Source organism: Pteropus vampyrus, unplaced genomic scaffold (assembly GCF_000151845.1).
Source record: "Pteropus vampyrus isolate Shadow unplaced genomic scaffold, Pvam_2.0 Scaffold1, whole genome shotgun sequence".
Taxonomy (NCBI): domain Eukaryota; kingdom Metazoa; phylum Chordata; class Mammalia; order Chiroptera; family Pteropodidae; genus Pteropus; species Pteropus vampyrus.
In genome coordinates this window covers 35,660,609-35,682,153 of record NW_011888782.1, presented here as the reverse complement: position 1 = coordinate 35,682,153, position 21,545 = coordinate 35,660,609, and the positions used below count along the sequence as shown (strand labels likewise).

General features: G+C 39.4%; 1 protein-coding gene across 1 annotated transcript in view; it reads right to left on the bottom strand.

The window, feature by feature from the left end:
• Positions 1-21,545, bottom strand: part of MYH15 (myosin heavy chain 15) — a 129,018-nt gene that overhangs the window by 7,170 nt on the left and 100,303 nt on the right. Inside the window, exons 35-39 of the mRNA XM_011355605.2 lie at positions 16,192-16,384; positions 15,455-15,658; positions 11,626-11,751; positions 9,391-9,558; positions 6,468-6,572 (exon numbers count right to left, since the gene is read on the bottom strand). Of these exons, the coding sequence (XP_011353907.2) occupies positions 6,468-6,572; positions 9,391-9,558; positions 11,626-11,751; positions 15,455-15,658; positions 16,192-16,384 (796 nt within the window). The remainder of the gene's footprint in view (positions 1-6,467; positions 6,573-9,390; positions 9,559-11,625; positions 11,752-15,454; positions 15,659-16,191; positions 16,385-21,545) is intronic.

Sequence of the window (21,545 nt, the reverse complement as noted above, 5' to 3'; positions counted from 1 at the left end):
ATTCAAAGTGCTAAAGAAAAACAGTGTATTCAAAGTGCTAAAGAAAAACAACTGCCAACAAAGAATACACAGCAAGTTATCCTTCAGAATTGAAGGAAAAAGAAACAATTTTCCAGACAAGCAAAAGCTGAAGGAATTCAGCACTAGTAGACCAGCCTTACAAGAAATGTCAAAGGGACTTTTTAAGCTGAAATGAAAGGGTACTAATTATTAACAGGAAAACATGAAAGTATAAATCTCACTGGTAAAAATAAACACATAATTTATTCAGAATAACCTAATGTTGTAATGGTGGTGAGTGAATCACTTATAAAGATTAAAAGACAAAAATAGTAAAAATAACTATAAAGACAAAAATGTCTTAATGAACACAAAACTAAAAAAATGTACATTGTGACATCAAAAAATGGAGAGAGAAAAAATGTAGAGCTTAAGAATATATTAAAACTTAAGTTGTTATCAACTTAAAATAGACTTATAAATACAGTTTGTTTTATGTAAACCTCGTGGTAACCACAAAGCAAAAAAACTATAGTAGCTACACAGATAAAAAAGAAAGGAATCTAAATAAACAATGACAGAAAATCATCAAATCACAGATAACAAGAGAAGAAGAAACAAAGGAACTACAAAACAGCCAAAAAACAATTAATGAAACAGCAATAAGTACATTCTATCAATAATTACTTTAAATGTAAATTGACTAAATTTTTCAATCTAAAGACAGAGTGGTTGAGTGGATTAATAAAAAAACAAAAACAAAAACCAAGACCCATTTATCTGTTGCCTTTAAGATGCTCACTTCAGATGTAAGGACACACGTAGAATAAAAGTGAAGGGATGAAAAAAAGATTCCATGCAAATGGAAACCAAAATAAAATTGGGGTAGCTATACTTACAGCAGACAAAATAGACTTATCAAAGACAGACTGTAATAAGAGACAAAAAATAGCGTTATATAATGACAAAGGGGTCAATTCAACAGGAGGATATAGCGTTTGGAAAAATGAGTGAAGGTGGTCCAAAGGTACAAACTTCCAGACATAGGATGAATAAGTGCTGGGAATATAATGTATAGCCTGGTGATTATAGTTAACAATACTATTTGTATATTTGAAAGTTGCTAAGAGACTAAATCTTAAGAATTTTCATCACAAGAAAAAAAGTATATGTGGTGATGGATGTTAACTAAACTTGTGATAATCATTTCACAATGTAAACATACATCAAATCATTATGCTAGACACCCGGAACTAATGTTATATGTCAATTATATCTATAATCAATCAATCAATCAAACAAACAAATAAATGTAGGTTCAACCAAGCTGTTTCTATTGCCTAGAATGCTCCCTCCTACTCCAATCTTAAAGTAAATCTGACAGTAAATAATTACTGATTTTAAGCTTACGAAGGCAGGGACCTGGTTAGGAAAATGAGAAAGTCTATTTTTTAAATGAAATCTCTTTCCTATTTTCATCTGCCTATCCTTCTACCTCTCAGGTTTAAGAAATTTAAAGATTCACAGAGTTATGTGTGTATAAGATCTTCTAAAACCAATAGAGAATTGCTTAAAACAAATTTACTGGAAGTTCTAGCTACAGCAATCAAACAAGAAGGAGAAATTAAAGGTATCCATATCGGAAAGCAAAAAGTAGAACTGTCATTATTTGCAGATGACATGATACTATATATAGAAACCCTAAAGATTTCACCAAAAAAACCTGTTAGAACTGATAAATGAATTCAGTAAAGTCACAGATACAAAATTAATATTTAGAAGTTGGCTGCATTTTTATATATCAATGATGAACTATCAGAGAAATTAAGAAAACAATCTCATTTACAATTGCAACAAAAACAATAAAATACCTGGGAGTCAAATTAACCAAGGAGGTAAAAGACCTGTTCTCAGAAAATTATAAATCATTGAAAAAGAAACTGAGGAAGATACAAATAAATGGAAGTATATTCTGTGTTCATGGGTAGGAAGAATCAATATCATTAAAATGGCTATACTACCTAAAGCAAACTATAGATTCAATGCAATCCCCATCAAAATACCAAGGTATTTTACACAGAACTCAAACAAATGATCCAAAAATTTATATGGAATCATAAAAGATCCCAAATAGCCACAACAATAACAACAAAGTTGGAAGTATCATGCTACCTGATATCAAACTATACTACAAGTCTACAGTAATCAAAACGGTATGATACTGGCATAAAAACATATATGGATCAATGGAACAGAATAGAAAGCCTAGAAATAAATCCATGACCATATGGTCATTTAATCTATGACAAAAGAGGCAAGAATCTACAATGGGGTAAAGATGGTCTCTTCAACAAATGGTGTTGGGAAAACTGGATGAATACATGCCAAAAAAAATGAAACTGGACCATCTTCTTACACCATATACGAAAATAAATTCAAAATGGATTAAAGACTTAAATGTAAGACCCCAAACCAAAAAACTTCAAGAAGAAAACATAGGCAATAAACTCTCTGATATTGCTATTAATTTTTTTCTGATCTATCTCCCCAGATAAGGGAAATAAAAAATAAACAAAAAAATGGGGCTACATCAAACTAAAAAGGTTTGCATAGCAATGGAAATCATCAACAAAACAAAAAGACAACCTACTGAATGGGAAAAGATATTCACCTGTCATACATCTGATAAGGAGTTAATATCCAAAATTTATAAAGAACTCATACAAATCATTAACCAGAGACAAACAATCCAATTTAAAAATGGGCAGAAGACCTATATAGATATTTCTCCAAAGAGGAAATACAGATGGTCAATAGACATATGAAAAGATGCTCAACATCACAGATCAGCAAAGAAATGCAAATTAAAACCACAATGAAATATCACTTCACACCTGTCAGAAGGGCTATCATCAATAAATCAAAAAACAACAAATGTTGACGAGGATGTGGAGAAAATGGAACCCCTGTGCACTGTTGATAGGATTGCAAATTGGTACAGCCACATGGAGAACAGTTTGGAGGGGCCTCAAAAAAATTAAAAATAGAACTACCTTTTGACCCGGCATTGCACTTATGGGTATTTATCCAAAGAAAACCCAAACACTCATTCATAAAGATCTGTGCACCCCTATGTTCACTGCAGTGCTATTCACAATAGCCAAAATATGGAAGCAACCCAGGTGCCCATCAATAGATAAATGGATAAGGAAGTAATTGTATATATATATACAATGAAATCTTACCATTTGCAATGACATGGATGGACCTAGAGAGGATTATGCTGAGTGAAATAAGTCAAAGAAAGAGAAATACCATATGATTTTAATTACATGCAGAATGTACGAAACAAAGGAACAAACTAAACAGAAACAGACTCATAGACACAGAGAACAAACTGGTGACTGCCAGAGGGGAGGGTGTTGGCAGGCTGGGTGAAAAAGGTGAAGAGCTGAAGTAGTTACAAAATAGTCTCCAGGTTGTAGAATACAGAATAGGGAATGTGGTCTATAGTATTGTAATAACTATGTGTAGAGCCAGATGGGTGATAGAGTAATCAAGGGGATCACTTCGTAAACTATATAAATGTCTAACCATTGTACTGTATACCTGAAATTATTATAAAATTCAAAAAATCAAAAGAATATAAAAATTAAAAATTAAAAAGATAAAATCCTAAATTAAAAAAAAAAATTTACTGAGGCAAGTAAATTTACTGCGTGGTAAAGGAGGCCACACAGAAGAAAACTGCAAATATCTGGAAATAGCTGCTGATGTTAATAATGTCCCTCCCACTTGGAAAGGCAAATCCTTCCTCAGATCTGGCTTCGTGTCTCAGCTCCCAGCCATTAAATAACCGTGATAACCATAGTTGTGTGCTGCTTGAATTTCTCTTCAAGAAACTTGCCTTTCGGTTGTGTGGAGTACAGTTTTCTGGAAACCTCCAATTGCAGTGCCTTTGGGATCTGCCATAGCATTTACACCAAGATCAAATTCCCCACGCAGCCCCTATGAATAACCAGGCCCAGCGAAGTAACTAGGTTCTTTCCACCCAACGTGGGACTTTTGTATAGCCACTTTGTGCTGGAGACTCCCTCTGAGATGTACTGCAATGAGGCTCCTTCCAGCCAATCATCCTTCCTTCATCCTTTCCTTTCACAGGTGTCAGATTCGCATTGTGGTCTGAAGACTTTCTCTCCCTGATCCTGTTTGCTCTCCCCTTTTTCTTTCCCAGGTGTTACCACCAATGAATCTTTTGTACTTCTAACTCCATCCTGGCATCTGTTTCTTGGAGAACCCCGCAAGACCAAATTTTGTTTCCTTATCTTTAAAAATGAAGACGCTGTATCTGTAATTAGATTTGTAAGGATTAAATAACATCTACACACAGATCCCTGAATATAGGAAGCAGTCGAAGGTAAAATGGTGCAGGTGGATGGAGAAAAACTGTCTTTATCTTCTATAACAATTATAAGTTTCTTATCTTATGTCCTGCTTTACAGTACATTTTTCTAGGCACCAGAGAGAAAATAGGATGAGTTTCTAATGCTAGACGGACACGCAGGGGAAGATAAATGCTCAGTGGGGACTGGCCATAGAACTAGTACAGATGGGGTCACGCTTGATTCTCTTTCCAGTGTAGTAGCATCTTCCCAGAATATTTTTCCTAGGAAAAGAAAACCGTAATTATGTCTCTTTCAAAATGACATTTTCAATTGGCATCCAGGATGTGCTATTGCAAAATACTGTGTCTCCTAGTCCTGATGGCTAGTTTGATATTAAAGAAGAACAGACTCAATTGACTCAGCATCCACCTTGAATATTTCTAAACCTGGTATCGATATTAAGGAATGTGGAGGGCTCTCTAATATCTCTTTAGATTTACAGGGTCTAGACTGATATTTGCATAAAATAGGTGTTCAATAGGTGTTATCTGATTTGATGGCAGAAAATCATTGCATAATTGAATAAAAACAGTCTAAACATTGTGTAGACACATGGAAGAAATTAAGAAATACACCTCCATACTAGCACCTGGGGAACACTAAGATTATTGCTACGGAGAAACAAATATCTAGCACAATAGAACAAGAATACAGTCCTTGGGATGATGAAAACTGAAAAGAATACCTTTGGTGTTCTATAATGAAGTTATTTATGGAATGAAACAAGAAAATTAAAAAAGAGAAAAACCCCAGACCTTATTAACAAGCAGCATTTCACTCGCTGGCTTCTCCAAACCCCCTCAAAAGAAGAGTAGATAGCACATCTTTCATGTTCCCCAGGTGTGAACTTCCTGAGCCACACATACCACAGGCTCACTCCTCAGGGCCTTTGATATACCTAGCGTGGTCTAACGAAGCGTCAGACTAACTGATCTTAGAGAAAAATCAGGTACCAGTAAAGAAGAGCTGTGCAAGTAGCTCATTTCATCTTAATTATCCCAAGATGATGCTTCTGAAGTGCTCTGCTTTCTTGTCAACACTATCCTTCCTGCTGCAAGGGCGGAAGACTTTGATGTCTTGAACAACCGGGCAGCCTCAGGAACCAGCATCAGGACCAGCAGTTAGTGCTGTCGTACTGCCAAAGTTGCTGTAAAAGCGGGATCCTAGAATGAGTTTGCCTCTTCCCTGGAATGAGCTACGTTGTACAGTGGGAGAGGGCTGGAAAGTGACCTTGGGCATCTGTTTTCAGCAACTGAAGTAAGTGTGCTGACTCTGTGCCAGGAGAATACTAGGCCCCAGAGTGGTAAATAACACAGTGCCTCTGCTATCATGGAATCTCCGGTCTATCCATTTGAAGGAAAGGGAAGAAAGGTTAGAAAATGAAAAAAGAAATGAGGGATTATATTATTACTTTAGAAATGCATTAATTACTGCTGAGAAGTCTGCCCACGTCTTTTTAATTAGTTGCTTGAGACCAATGTTAGTCAACAAGAAAAGTCAGAAAGCTTTGCAGGCCTCTCGTTAGCAATTTGCTGTTTCCACCTGATATCAGGACCAAATAGGGTCTTCGATGTCTTGGAGTGTTTGTGCAACCAGAAAATAAGTGTGCAAATGTCCTCTGCTACAATTTAGTCAGTGTCCCGTGTAACCTGCTGGCTGAGGAGCCACCCTAACCTCTGCCTGTCACTTCATTTACACATTGTTCTCACTCAGCCTCTCACAGGAAGGAATATTTTTGAAAGTGCTGCAGACATTATGTGTGAAAAAATAAAGACACTATAAATAGCTTTTTATTTCTAATTGCAACCTGCTGCTGCTCATATTTGGCTTCCTGAAAGCTCTGAAAAGGGACCAACCCAAACCGCTAATAGCACGGGGACCCTGAAAGGATGAGCCAATGTCTACCGCTGAGGGGGAGCAAAGAACGAGGATGCAAGAGACCTAGAAGGCAATTTCCAGCTTGAAGGAGCCCATTTTTCCAGGATGGAGCCCAGCCAAACACTGAATGCTTTCCTGGAGTACCTGATAGGTCAGCTCTTTGATGCATCGCTCAAGTCGGCGAGCTCCCCTCTGTGCCTCTGCACTGCGACGAGTTTCGCCCTCCAGTTCACCTTCCAGTTCATGAACCTGAAAACAAACCATGATCTCAGACCACAGGCTGGCAGGAAGCAAGCCAGGCTGGCTTTGTATATGCCAGTTGGCATGATCATTTGAAAGAGAGCAAAATCATCAAGGGAAGATGTGTCCACTCTCTTTCTGGCAGTGGTTAAACAGAGCAACCTCTCTTGGAAAACTGTCTCGCCAAAAGTGAGTTGGTTGAACTATGTGATTTCAAAAAAGGACTGTTTAGACTATGAAGGATGTGAAAGGCTAATCCATGCAGAGGTGATAATCTCCCCCTCTTAGATGAAAACACACACACACACACACACACACACACACACACGAATATCTGTATATATAGAGAATAAGCTATATTTAGTGCACTTTGAGGATTCAGTCAATTATTTCCTAATTTTAAGCTTCTTTCTCCACATTTATCTGTGATTCTCTAAAATTCAGACACTGAGTCTATGTCACACATGTCACACACGACCCTACAGCCCTGCTTTGTGAGAGAGCTATAGTACAGACTAACAATCTGCCTATGGCCTTATACAATTATACAAACAAGGTTAACATAAAATTCAGTCAACAAACATTTTGATGCCTACTACACACCAGACCCCAGGGCTAGGGACACAGCAGTGAACAAACAAAAATCTCTTCCCTTTATAAGTGTAATTTTACTGGGAGAAACACAAACAAAACAAAGTAAAATATAGAAAAAGTTTGATGGTAGTAGATGGTCTGGAGTAAAATAAACCAGGAAAGGAGGAAGGGAGCTAATGGAGGAAAAGTGTTGCCAGCTCCTTCTCTTCCCCCATGTGTCTAGGACTTTCTCCCTGCCATGTTTTTGAAGCATGGAGCCCTGTTCTCTAAGAGGCCTTCCTGACTACCCTTTTAACACTACAAAGCCCAAAGCCCTGAGGCATGAATGTGCCTGGAATCTGACCCAGTCTCTAACTCCCCTCACCTCCCTCCCTCTGCTTCAGCCATACTGTCCTTGTTCTTCCTCAGAGAGGTAGAATGGGGGTGGGAGAGCCAGCAGGAGTGCAGGTTTCTTGTGAATGAAGCCCATTTAAAAATATCTCTGGATCCTGTCATATAGGAACATGACACATCGTTCTATCAGCTGGGACGTGAGACTAACAGAAGCCCCCCTTTACATTAAATACTCGTTAAGTTTGGCGTGTTTCTTAAGTGATTAAAACACGTCAAGGAAAAACTACTTCATTAAAGCAAATCCTAGACATCATATAATTTCACCTGTAAGTATTTCTTTATGTAATTCTAATAGATAACGGTATTATGATTTTGTTTTAAAAATTGACCATCATTCCTTAGCATCAACTGATCCTTAGGGGCCCATTGCCACTGAGTTATCATTGGTTCTCGGCCTTTCTAGTGGACAAACGGTAATCGGCAATAAAATTAAATCTTGTCATCTTAAATTTCAATTGGAAATACTAGTATTATTCATGTAATTTGGGGGAAAAGCATATTTTAACTTATTTGATTTTATGCCTATATGCTTTTTCTCTTATCCTAAAATTCTTGGTTTTTATATATGTCGTTGGATAATTACATTAATGTTTTTGCTAGTAGTGATAACATATTGTTATTTTGAAACTACAAATGCAGTTTGCTTTATTTGCTGTTTTGTTTTGTCCTTCGAAATATTTCGCGAGGTACACAGACAAAATACTATGATTAAAAGTCACTGGGAATAATTGTTCTTTGTGTGTGTTTTATGACCCCAACTTGATATATAGTTACTTTCATTTGCTTCCATTTGTGTTAAAATTTTAGGAATTGCTTTATTTTCTTGATTTAAACTTGTGTTTTTACTTATGAAGCCTATAAATATTTTATATAATTTTGCAATCAAAATAACTAAACAAGGTGCATTCAGGAGGTCTCTCATCTCCGTTTTCCCCTTCTATGACTAGCTTTTTATTAGTCTTTGTATTATCCTGGCACAATTTCTTTTTGAAAATAGAAGCAAATGTGTACACATCTTCATATTTTTCCCCTCCTTTCTTGCACAAAAGATTATATACTCTCCGTATTGCCTGCACCTTTTATCATTATACTGCTAGGCATGATCTCTAAAACATAATATAGAGCTCTCCCTCATCCCTTTTTAATCAGCGTGACTATATGGATGTGGTACCACAAATATGCATTGGTATTCCATTGTATGGATATACCATAAATGAGCAAAGGCAATACTTTATTTTTCAGAGGCCCTTCTGAGTCATCAAATCCCAGTCAAATATTCTTTCCATCCTGTAGCATTTGTCACATGACCTGTACACAGTCACTGAAATGGATTCAATAATTTAAAAAATCCTATTTTCAAGATAGGTCTTTCTATTTGTTTTTAAGCTCCCTGAAGGCAGCTACTACATCATTTCTGTCAGCCCTTACTATGTCTTCACTAAGTCTTTTTTGATCCTTGATTTAGTTATTTCCCTTCTTTCTCTGGCTGTTAGGAAATGGGCAGAGGAAGTAACAGGAGCAAAGGCACAGAAGCAAGCCTGTGAGGGTGTGTGTGAAACAGTGGCTCATCTGGCTGTGGAGAGCCCAGAGTAGATGTTAGTAGGTGGGAAGAGATGCCTTCTCACATAGCAGGAAGAGAGAAGGCAGATTTCATCCAGTCCAAGAGGAGTGGCCCAAAGTCAAGCAAGAATGAATGAATCCATTGAGATCTGACCATCTAAAAGTGCTATAAGCAAAAGTGACAAGGGAGGTAGGGAATATCTGGTGTAATTTCCACAGGACAATGAGGCCTTGAATTGGGAGTTGTCGAGACCGCATGATTACCCAGGCCAATTCCTACCCTGGATTCTAGTTTCTGGATTTGCTTTCTATTCCCTGTCAGGGCCTTCTCAGCTTCATTCAGTCTTTTTTGTAAGTCTTTAACTGTCTGCTCCATATTCTTTCTCATCTTCTCCAAGTGAGCATTGGTATCTTGCTCCTTCTTCAGTTCTTCTGACATGTTTGCTACCTAGAAAAGAAGGAAAGAGAATGAAAACACCTGACAGCCAATTGATTTTAACATTTCTACCTATAATCTTTAGTTCTTAATCTCAGTAGATGCCATGCTTTGCCTCTGTATGTGTAATCCCTTTCCGCCATGCTCTTCCTAACATCTGTGGCCCTCAGGTTTGTTAACGATAAGGCCATCAAGATAGCAGCAGCTACCGAAGAGATTAGGGTGAGGGGTAATGGAAATAGACCAAAGATGAAGTACCACATGAACATTATTACACGATATTTGTACTGAAAGTAAAATGACCGACTGAAGCAACAATTTTTAATTGAATAAGGCACCAGGACATGTCTTGTAACATAATGCAGCAGGAAAAGTGTGGAGGAGTGCCTATGAAAATTTTTTTCACATCTCACTTCTATAATTCTGTGATTCACAACTGCAAATAAGTTTAGGCTCTAGGAATCTGGCAGCAACAGATGCTGTCAGTGCCAATAATCTGGCACAAGGTAGGTTAATTCTTGCTTGTGAAGCTTGCTCTTGGCTTTGGCTATGAATACAAGGGCTTGGTGTCTTGCTTCAATTATTAAGAACTGTTTCATGAATCTCTCGGTGCATTTAATGTAAGAACACTGCCCTCCCAGCCAAAGCATCTCTGTCTATCAGGTTACCGACCATCTGTATAATTTAAGTGTGAGACGTCTCTGCAGATGGTGAGGGCAAAGAATGAATTATGGAGGCAACTCTCTGCTCTGCTGTGTGGGGTAGAAACTCGGAGCTAAACGATTGGAGAATTCAAGGACAGGGAAGAGACAGTGAGTTCATTTTTTAGCATAGCCAAGAAAACGTTATAAAGGCAAGGTTCAGCAGATAGAACCGTCATAATGTGTGACTACTACATAAATTTGTCAAGCAGACTTTGAAGCTCTTTTTATTCCTTTCTATGTGGATTTTCATAAATGTTAAGCACGTTATTTTTCCCTTGGCCAAACATTTTCAAGCTTTCACACACCTCTTTTCCACCAGAGAGCAGAAGTGTCTGCCTTGATACAAAATGGCTGAGTGATAGGCATGCTTCCCCATTCTTCTGGATTCTACAGTGACCTGGTAGCTAGGATTTTGTGCAAACATTTTGTTTAGCTCCCCAAGTGCTAAATAACTCAGGCAAATACAGACAAAAGCTCTTCCCCTTTTTGAATTTCAAAGTTAATACTGTAAAATTGAACTGAATATCTTGTCTCCCCAGTTCCCATATCCTTTTAAGCAAGAGGATCAGCTCCCATTCACATGGCAAGGTCAGGGCTGCTGCATATGGTTGTGGATTTGGACTACACAAAATCACTTGATGGGGATGGGGTCAGTGGAGGCTGAAATCAAGACCAAGCTCCCCTCGGCAAGGGACCCGCAAGGCTGGGTCCTCCAGACACATGCACCTCTTCCTCCACCTTCCTCCCCCAATCTTCCCCTCACATTTTCTTTTTCTGAGTATCGCCTTCTGCTTGCCATACCCTTTGAGAGAAGTGCTGCATCTACCCACAGAGAGTGCCCAGGGGGTGGCCTTTCTCCAGTTCCCACAAGGTATAGTTAAGGCTGGCAGCCAACTCTGAGCTTAGTGTCATTGAGGAAAACCACCACCGCCAACAATTTTAAACTTGCAAATAAAGAAGGCACACAACAGTCCTGAAGCCTTCTTTACCAACCTGATTCATTGTCATAAAACCATTAATATACTCTAGGAAAATAGCTATTTGTAAGGAAATACAGAAAGAATTGTTTCTAGACACTAGATATATTGATTCACAAGTGGAAAGTGTCTTCACTTAAAAAAAATCTCTGGCTTTCAGAAGGTTTTGCTTATAGAAATTCAACTGCTCTTTTTCATTGCCTCAGGAGGCTGAAGGGGAGGAGCTAATTGGCCTAATTTTTCAAAATGGGAACAGAGAGCAGAGGGTGAGCTAACCTCCTCCTGGCTGTATGGAGAATCAATGGAATCCTTTTTGGCTGCAGATTGGGCTCTGCCCCTTGGCTACTGTTCCAGTCAGCTCTGGAAGGCAGGAGTGAGCAAGCAGTCAACACACCCACCTCAGTGGCTGCCTTCTTGGCCTTCTCTTCTGCATTTTGACATGCTTGCACTGCCTCCTCAGCTTCCTTTTGCATCCTGGCAACATCAACCTCCAACCTCTTCTTCTGGCTGAGCAGACTTGTATTCTAAGGAAAAGCAGCAGTCTTGTTAGGCAAGGTGAGACCAGACATGCAAACACAAGTTGGTCTGTTCAGGACATGCAGTCGGGGAGACAGAGGGCCAGGAGTGAGTTTTATTCTAGTCAGCCACACTCACATTAGCAACACTTAGAAACCTGGGAGCCCACTTTAGAAAAGTCCCTTGCCATCAAAGGCATACTTGAATGGAAGAGATTTCAACCATTCCGTATCAAAATGATGGCAGCCAGAATCAGAGAGAAGAGATGGATCCAGATAAACTAAAGCCCCAAACATGTGTTTGGTTTTCAATCTGTTGAGCAGTATGTTCTTCCGCCTTTCATTCTTTGATGGGGTAGAAGCAAATGTCCTATAGCAGAAGTCAGGGTCAACTGTAGACATTTGGGGAGCATGATGCTCCAGGGAAAAAAAAAATCTTCCTCTTTATCTACCTCCTTTCCTATTAGACTTTGCAATGAAGAGGTAGGAAGAGTAGTTCAGATGAGCCTTGTCCCCTAGCCCTTAGAAACCCTACTACGCTGGAGGATTCTTTGTTCTGTGGCTGGCGCTGCCCTAATTCTTTCCTTCCTGGAGCTCATTTTGCTGCTATTTGTTCTGTGTTTGAAGCACAGCTTTTCTGAGGGTGTGAAACCTTAGCATAGAGAGCGTATATAAAAGACATGAGCTTTCTATTTTTTATCTCTCCTCATTGTCCTTTTATTTTCCTCTAGCTAAGAACTCTATTGGTGGCAGGACTGAGACTTAGAAATAGAAAGATATTCCAGGCTCACAGGTTCTACCCTGATTCCCTGATGGCGTAAAGCATCTTCATCAAGGCTGCCATCCTCTGTCCTTACAGAGAGCTGGGATCTGTGCACTCCCAGGCTTTCCATTACCATGGGTATGGCCTGGGGTAAGGGGCAGGAAGGGTTAAGTATATTTTCCTGGAGAATTTTCTGGGTGCTCACTGCACATAACTCCTTAGGATCTCCTTCTTTGTGAAGGAAGGTACAGATACAAATAATCTACAGATATAAATATTTTGTATATAGAGTCATATCAAATCTTTTAGGAAGATAATAGTTAAAACTTCTATAAGCTGAATGACTCTAATTGATTCCTTTGGGGATGAAAGGGGTTAGGGAGTCTTGTGTGGAAAGTTAATCTAGATTGTCACAGCTCAGGTTTGAAAAAGAACACATGTAATTGGCCAAGATGAAGTTTGGCCTCATAAGTTTGTTCTAGGCTAGCAGTCTGAGAATTCAGAGAGGCCTAAGAAGGTTCCATAAAACTTTCATTATGTTATCAAAAGACTGATAGTGTTCTAGTAACTGTAAGGTGTCCTGCATGGTTAAGGTAGGGGAGAGGTTCTTATGAGCAATATATCACCTAGGTCTATTGGTTAAATGGTAATCTCTGGAACTGCGGTGTCACCTGAGAACTTGCTTGATTGCTGGGTCCCACTTCAGAGATTCTCTGATTCAGTGATCTGGGGTGAGAGCTGAGAATTTGCATTTTTGTGTTAGTTTTTCTTGTATACCTAAAGTTTCAGAAACTCAGCCCTAGAGACCAGGTCTCTACTGCCTTTTTTTTTTCTTCCAAATCCATCTCCTTATCTCTCACTAGGACACTGTTTTTTTCCATCATACTGGGACTCACTGATGCATTATCAATTATAACATGCATGGCAAATGATTTGTTGCCAATAGCTATTAAGTACTACAGATAGTGAATGATTTGCTTTTTAAAAATTCAATATTCTACTTTATAAGAATCCCACCCATTGTATTTAGATCAGCTTTCTTGAGAGAGAAAGAAATGTTGATGCGAGTTAGCCTGCTGGGAATCACACATAACCTACAGCCTATTTGTTCTACACCACATGGTATCCAAATAGGATTGTGTCATGAACATGTACACAAAAGTCAAAGTGTAGGCACAAACTAATTGCAATGCCTTCCAGCTGGTACATCTTTGGTTTATACTTCCTTTTTTCTCAGTGGGTATATAATTGGCATTCTAGGAGAGGTAATTCTTTGTGATATAGAATTATCCTGCACCTTGCGGGAGTATTAGTATCTCTAGACCTTGCCCATTAAATGTCGGTGGTACTTTCCAGTCACTGTGGCAACCAAAATGACCCCACAAACATTTCTAAAGGTCAAAAAGTGTGGCAGTTCTGTCATTAGTTGTTTTAATTCATCCTTCACAACGATCATGAGAGTAAACTTCCTAAAATGCAAATCTAATAACTTCGCTTTCAGCTGCTCAAAATTCTTCAGTGGACCTTTATTAGCTAGCTGCAAGATAGAATTCATATTCCATCAGTCTCAGATTCAAGATCCCTGGTGGCTTAGCTTTTAACATCATTTCTGTTGATCTCTCCTACCCCCAACCACATGCTCCAATGAGTATGTCGATTTCTCTTAACATTTCCAATTCCCTCTTCTCCCTGTGCCTCTGCCCTTGACTCTTCTATCTGACTGACTTCTTACATGCCCTTCAAGACTCAGATTAAGTATATCGTACACCTACCTAAGTCTAGGATTGTCCAAGAAGGCTTTCTGTAGGGTTGTGCTTGCTCTATCATGATACAGCAGTGCACTACAGTTTGTTTACTTGGATCTTCACAGTTTTAGGACAATGGATATGTTTTGCATTTAAACCACATGTACCAGTCCAGGTTCTGGTGGGTACCCTAAAAATGTTTGTTGAATGACCCATTTACTATATTTGTCCTAATCACTATGGTTTCTCCTGGTTCTATGAGAATGGCAAAGATTCTAAGAATTCTCACTTTGTGTCACTTATGTAACCTTCCATGAGAAGCCAGAGTCCTGACAGCACATCATCTCTGTCAGCAACAACAGAGAACTGTTAGGTATCTTCTGGCTCTGAAGCAAGAGCTTTTTTTAAAAAAACAAAACAAAACAAAAAAAAACCTGGAATGCTGGGAGAACATGTAGCTTAAAGAGAATAGGAAAAGCAGGCAAGTGGTTCTATAACATTTGAGAATGTTCATCCCTCTCTCTCCAACGTGAATGTCCTGATAGTCCATTTTTCTAGCAGAAGGCTTAGTGTTAGGGTCAAATTGTGTCCCTCTGCCAAAAATATAGGTTGAAGTCCTAACCCCCAATACTTCAGAATGTGAACTTATTTGGAAATGGGTCTTTACAGAAGTAATCAAGTTAAATGAAGTCATTAGTGTGAGTGGTAATCCAATATGATTAATGTACTTATAAAAAGAAAAACTTTGGACAGAGACAGATACTCAAAGAGGAAAGATATTTTTAAGACACACAAGGAGAATGCCACATGAAGGTGGAGGATTGGAGTAAAGTATCCATAAGCTAAGAACACCAAAGACTGACGACAAACCACCAAAAGCCAGGAAAAGGCAAGAAAGGATTTACCTAGGAGCTGCACAGATAGCATGGCCCTGCCACCACCTTAGTTTCAGACTTCTAGGCTTCAGAAATGTGAAAAAAATAAATAAATGTCTGTTGTTTTAAGCCACGGGTTTGTGGTTCTTTGTAACAGCAGCCCTAAGGAACAAATACACTTGGGAATAAATGAATAGTGTAATCACTGCTCTGCTGCCAATGGCTCACCCAAAGTTTGACAGGGCAGCTGTGTATGGTTCCAGGCTGACCATATATGGAAACCAGTGCTTTCGACCAGCTGATGCAGCTGGGGAGTTTATGGGCCCCACCTGGGTATGGAAAAGATTGATTCTTTCTGTGGCTTCCAGGAGCTCTTCCTCTGCCAGCCTGCGCCCACGTTCTGTCTGCTCTTGCAAGGACCTCAGTTCCTCTAGTTCAGACTTGAGAAGAGAGTTGTGCCGCTCAGCCACAGCCACCTGCTCCTTCAGCTCACTGTTTAGGTGTGTGCTGTCATCCAGCTGCACCCGAAGATCCTTCAAGAAAAAACGAGAGCCTGGACCCCAGATCCCTCTGGTTCAATAGGATATGCACCTTTGCACATACGCTCTGAACAAACCTCCACTGATTGAAATTTAAGCATGTTCCTGCTCTCTTGTAGACTTTGATTTGTTTTCTTCACTTTTATTGCTCAGTACAATCTGTTGCTTGATCCGTGTCCATAAGCAGAGTTGCTCCCCGCCCCCATATTATAATTTGACCCTTGAACAATGAGGAAGTTAGGGGCACTGACCCCCCCAGTTAAAAATCTGCAGATAACTTCTGATTCCCCCAAAACTTAACTATTAATAGCCTGCTGTTGAGTAGAAGCCTTACTGATAACATAAACAGTCGATTAACACTTATTTTGTGTTATATGCATTATATACTGTATTCTTAAAGTTAGAGGACAGAAAATGTTATTCAGAAAATCACAAGAGAAAATATATTACAGTATTTGTTGGAAAAAAACTGATGTATAAGTGGACCCGTGCAGTTCAAATCTACGTTGTTCAAGAGTCAACTGTACCTTGATTTGAGTTTGAAGTTGATTCAGGGACTTTGTTGCCTCTGACACCCGTTGGTTGGCAGTGCTCAGCTGGAGTCCCATCTCACCGAGGTTCCCTTCCATGCTCTTCGTCAGCCTCGTAGCCTCAATTCTGCTCTTGGTTTCAGAATCTAGACTGGACTGCAGGGAGTCAATAGCATACTGCTGGTTCCTCCTAATTTTAGGATAACATTCAAGGGGAAAAAATCATGCACCCAAATTAGGGAAGGTTACCTGCTGTGTACATAACAGTTTAGGAAACAGGAAAACATTAAAATTCAAGAAAAATTCTGGATAATTAACAAAATGAGTCTAAAAGATTTTCATTTTAAAAACACAGAGATTGAAGGGGTAGGTTAGTTAGCATACGCCATCATAAAAGACTAAGATTCCCAGAACAGCTTCCTGGGGAAGTAGCAGAACTTTTTTTGAGGTTCTTGTGGGGCAGACTTATCCTTATCTGACACCCCCTAAGGGGAAGTCTGGAGCAAATATCAGGATTTTCTAGAATGGCTAAGGGTGAAGGAAGGATGCTTTTCAAGACAGCCATAATATTTAAACATTTTCAATGATAGAAAGTGTCTGAACAAGGCAAGAAAGAACCACCCAGTTTGGAATAAGTCCTGGACTCCAGCAACACAGTTCTAATGGCCTGCAGACGCTCAGCTCCCTAGAACAGCATGGTTATCTTTCTCTAGGAGTTTGCAAGCACAACCAAGGATTAGCTGAGGAAACCAGCTGCTGTGTGGTAGTGAATTACTTCAATATTCCTTCACAATGACAAAGTGACAGATGCTTAGATAATAGATGTTTATTCAGGAAGGCAATGAAAAACTCAAGGATCCCACGGCAATCATTTCCTCACTCTTACAATGAGCTTGGGGATATGTAGCTGAATTCTGATCAATGGACTACGGGAAGAAATGTTTATAAGCCTTGCCAGTACAAATTTTTTACTTCTGTGATTCTGTATTCTCTCTTCCCCATCTATGGCAAACTTGGTGGTCACATATGGAAATCATGGTATCACAAGATGGGAGAAACATGGGAATGATTTTGAAGAATAGTGGCCTGCTCTCCATCCCTACCCCACACTGCACTCTGACATAGAGCAAAAATAAATAAAATGAACAAACAAAAAAACAAACTTTGATAGTTTAAGCCATCAAGATTTGGTGGGTGAGTCAGGACAGATTAACTGCTATAACTAATACACGCTCTGTTAAGCCCACCCTGTGAAACAGGGCCTAGTGCTGGACAGATAAGACAAACATTCTTAGTGCTAGACAGATATTCTTCCTCATAGAGCCTATCAGCACAAACAGTAAAAACATATTTATCTTGTGTCAGAATTAGGTTCCACATTGAATTGTCTTTGAGTCTTTGTCCTGAGCTCTAAGGCCAATTGGGAAGGCATACAGCCTGCAGGGAAGCAGAAGTGTGGTCAGAGTTTCTGACTGGGTAACAGGTGGAAGCATCACTTTCCCTGTCTACTTTTCTCCCCATAGCTGGGGGTAGGTCTCAGAAGTAGTTATGGAAACGTATGGGAAATAACAATTCCTGGTTCCAGATCCCAGACCTAGCACCTCTCCTCTACCAACGCCATGCCCCTGGCCCCCAAGAGCTGAGGTCAGCCTCTCATGCCTACCCTTGGGTCCTGGCCTTTGTTCAATTTCCAGATCAGAATCCTATAGGGTTGCCAGCATATAAAATTAATAGAGACTGTAATGGGCTGAATGTGTCCACCTTACTTTCCACACCCAAATTCATATGGTGAAGTCCTAACTTCTAATACCTCAGAATGTGAATGTATTTGCAGATAGAACTTTTTGAAGAGGTGAGTAAGGTAAAAATGAGGCCGAGGCCGTTAGCGTGGGCTCTAATCCAATCTGACTGGTATCGTTATAAAAGGAGGACATTTGGACACACACAAAGACACCAGAGATGCACAAACACAGAAAGGACCCTGGGAAGACACAGCAAGTGAGTAGCCATCTGTAAGCCAAGAAGAGAGGAGGCCTCAGGAGAAAACAAATTTGCTGATACTTCGACCTTGTACTTCCGACTGTCAGAAGTGTGAGAAAATAAATTTCTGTTGTTTAAGCTACCTTGTCTGCACTTTGCTATGGCAGCCCTAGCCCATAAGTCCTACAAGGACACACACACTCGACATCACTAAAAGCTTTAAGACATTTCTCTGTGTTACATTGGGGAAACTCATTTTTGCCACTGCTGACTCCTCTTACACAGGAAAACTAAAGCATCGCTAGTCTGGTGTCAAAATCCTCTGTACAGAGATACATTCTACTTAAGTAGACCAACCGAATGTTTCAAACTGTCCTTTTCCCACAGTTGTTTATGAAACTTCATGAGTGCCTCTTGACACATAGAAGCACTGAGGTTTAAGAGGCTCGGATATGATACAGACCTAGAGAATGGCTGCTAGACAATCAACACAATTCATGCAGCGTCAAGATATCTTTAAAATGAAAACTCCCCCAAATACATTTTTTAAGAAAAATGAAGCACTCAGGGCCATGGCAATGTAGTAAGAATTTCCCTCCTGAAATATGAAATACAATTTGAGAAACCAAATGTAAAAAACCAAAAAAAAACCAAAAACAAAACAAAACAAAAAAACCTGAAAACTTGAAAAAGCTATACAGTCAATGCAGTAGGTCCTTTTTTTTTCTCTTGCAATACTGCTCATCTACATCAGAGAAATATAAGATGTTTCTTAATTCCAATACACATGATTTGGCTTTAAAATGATTAACAAGATATTTTGCTAACTAAATATCATGTCTGAATTTGAGATCCTACTTCTTGAAGGCACACTAAAATACTTTAGTTCGAAATGAGAAGAGATTTAAACATATTCTTCTGGCAGAAACTGGGACAATAAAAGAAATTAAGTTATATGATGCACGTAAATTAAGACCACGTGACAAAACCTGATCTTACTGAGTTCAGAGAAGTGGACTGTATGGAAGAAAAAGATGATGGAACATTGTTATATAACTGAGGTACAGGCCAGGGGTAGGCATACCATGGGCTGTGGGCCAAATCTGGCCATGCCTATTTTATTTCCAATGTCTATGGCAGCTTTCAAGTTACAACTGCAGATCTGAGTAGTTGTGACACAGCCCCGATGGCGTACAAATCCAGAAACATTTGCTATCTGACCTAATACAGAAAGAGTTTGCCTAATTCTTCTACAGGTGAGCAAATGAAAGCAAATAAATGTATTTTGATAAAGAATTTCAGTACCTCATTCCCTAAAGCTCCTTCTATAGCACCTTTCTGCATATGTCTGGGAGAGTAGAATATAGGCCAGGTGCACCCTGGCCTAGGCCAAGGAGAAAAGCCTCACATATTTCAGCATTTCCTTAAATACCCTGAGTTGGGAGAAATAGAACTGATGATTCCCAAAGATTCAGGACGTATCTGACCAACTTGTTTTTAACTCAGTCTTGGGTCTTGTGCTAGGACTTGACTTACACGGGAGTTATGGCCACCAGACAGTCTTTAAGCTGGCCACTGATGTCAGTCTTCCTCTCTTATGTCTAGGATGGAAAGGATCAAAGCCAGCCACCAAAGCTCTTCCTTTTCTTCCATCAATGACTACACTGTCACCTCCCCTACCTCTAGCTATGCTAACTATAACATTTGTAGAAATTAGAAAAAAAAAAATGTTCTTATCCATAAAAGTTTAGAAAGCCTTGGCTAGAATAGCAGGCACAGTGTCTGGCAAACATTATGTACTCAGATATCTGTTGAACAAGTGAAACATATGACACACATACCAGCTGTTCACACTTTTCACTACCAGTAGGCCTCCAGGCCTGCCTCACTCAGGATTAGTCTTCACCGAATGGAAGCGTGAGCTCAGTGAATGAGTTGAGTGAGTTGCCCATCTTGCAACACTGTCAAAGTTTTGCCTTTGCCTCTGAGTCTCTCCAGCTTTTGTGATCTCTTCAGGTTCCTGGGTCCTGTCTCTCATACCCCCTTCAGTTTCTGTAGAGTTTCCCATGGTTTATGTGGACATATGCCCTTGAACTTCATCTTGCCCTCAGGCAATATTTCCCTTGAGTTCTATAATTTACCTGGCTTGTCCTTGATTGCTTAAAATCTTATGCTTTGCTTGAATTTTCTGGGCATTCTATTTAGTTTCCTTAAGATCTCTTCTTCTCTTAGCCCTGAAGTCAGATTATACCAGTGGATTAAATCAAGGCATTCTGATACAATCTGCACTCATACAGAACACTCACATCTAAAGGGTTTGGGATGCTATTTGTGATATTTTGTAAGATATGCTCATTTCTCCTGTCCGGATGTACCTATTATAGTGATTATGAATCATTAACTAAAACTTGTGAATAGCTCACCCCTCCTTCCAGCCCGCCTCTTCTTTTTTCAGCCCCTTCAACAGCTCCTGTCTAGTCTTCCGTTCTTTCTTCTCCAGCCCTAGCTGTTTGGATCTCTGGCTTCCTTTGCACTAAGATTATTATAATTGGTGAACAGCTCTACGACATTCAGATGTACCTGATGAGATGCAGACTCTCTGAGGATTCATTTTTCCTTAGCTGGGTTTATTAATAGACACAGATTTGACGTTACCTGAAATTTTTTTTTTTTTTTTTTAACTGCACAAGGAGACATTTATTTTTGTTCCTCATGGAAGGAAGTAGGGCAAATATCAAGGCTCAATGTTTTTGCCCTTCATCAAAAAAAATTTTTTTAGACACTGACTCAGAGGCTCTTAAGTAGACCAGAATTCATCACCACAGTCAGTCCTAGAGAGGAAACTGCCAGTGAGTGAGAGCAAAGAAAACTCAAAGCACACAGAGGGCCAAATTTGGCTGACATCCTCATTAAAAAAATGACCCCTGTGGGAGTTTTGTCTGAAAATGGACTATAAGAAATAGGCCAGTTTGATTGTACATGTTAACAGGGTTTTTAAAAATTAACAAACACGTTTCAAGCGAGTTGCCAACTGAACCTCAGACTCAAATGATTTTCCTTGCTAACATATGGCATTGACTTAAGAGAACAGCTCAGATAGGTAATATAATCATGGTTAATTCCATGTGTTTATAATTGTGCCTTTGATCTGCAGAGTGTGAAGTCTTTTGCCAACATCAGCTTTCTGATCTTCCTTGCCACCTTCTGTGACATGTATACGGCTGCTTTTACCCCCTTGCTTCGCTGAGAAGCTAAGAAGTGGAATGTCTAGTCATCGGCTTGTAATGATGAAGCTCAGAAAAGATCCTGCCACCCATGAGTCCTGTCTCATTCAGTTTCCTGACTATTAAGACTCAGCTGCTTCAACGGAG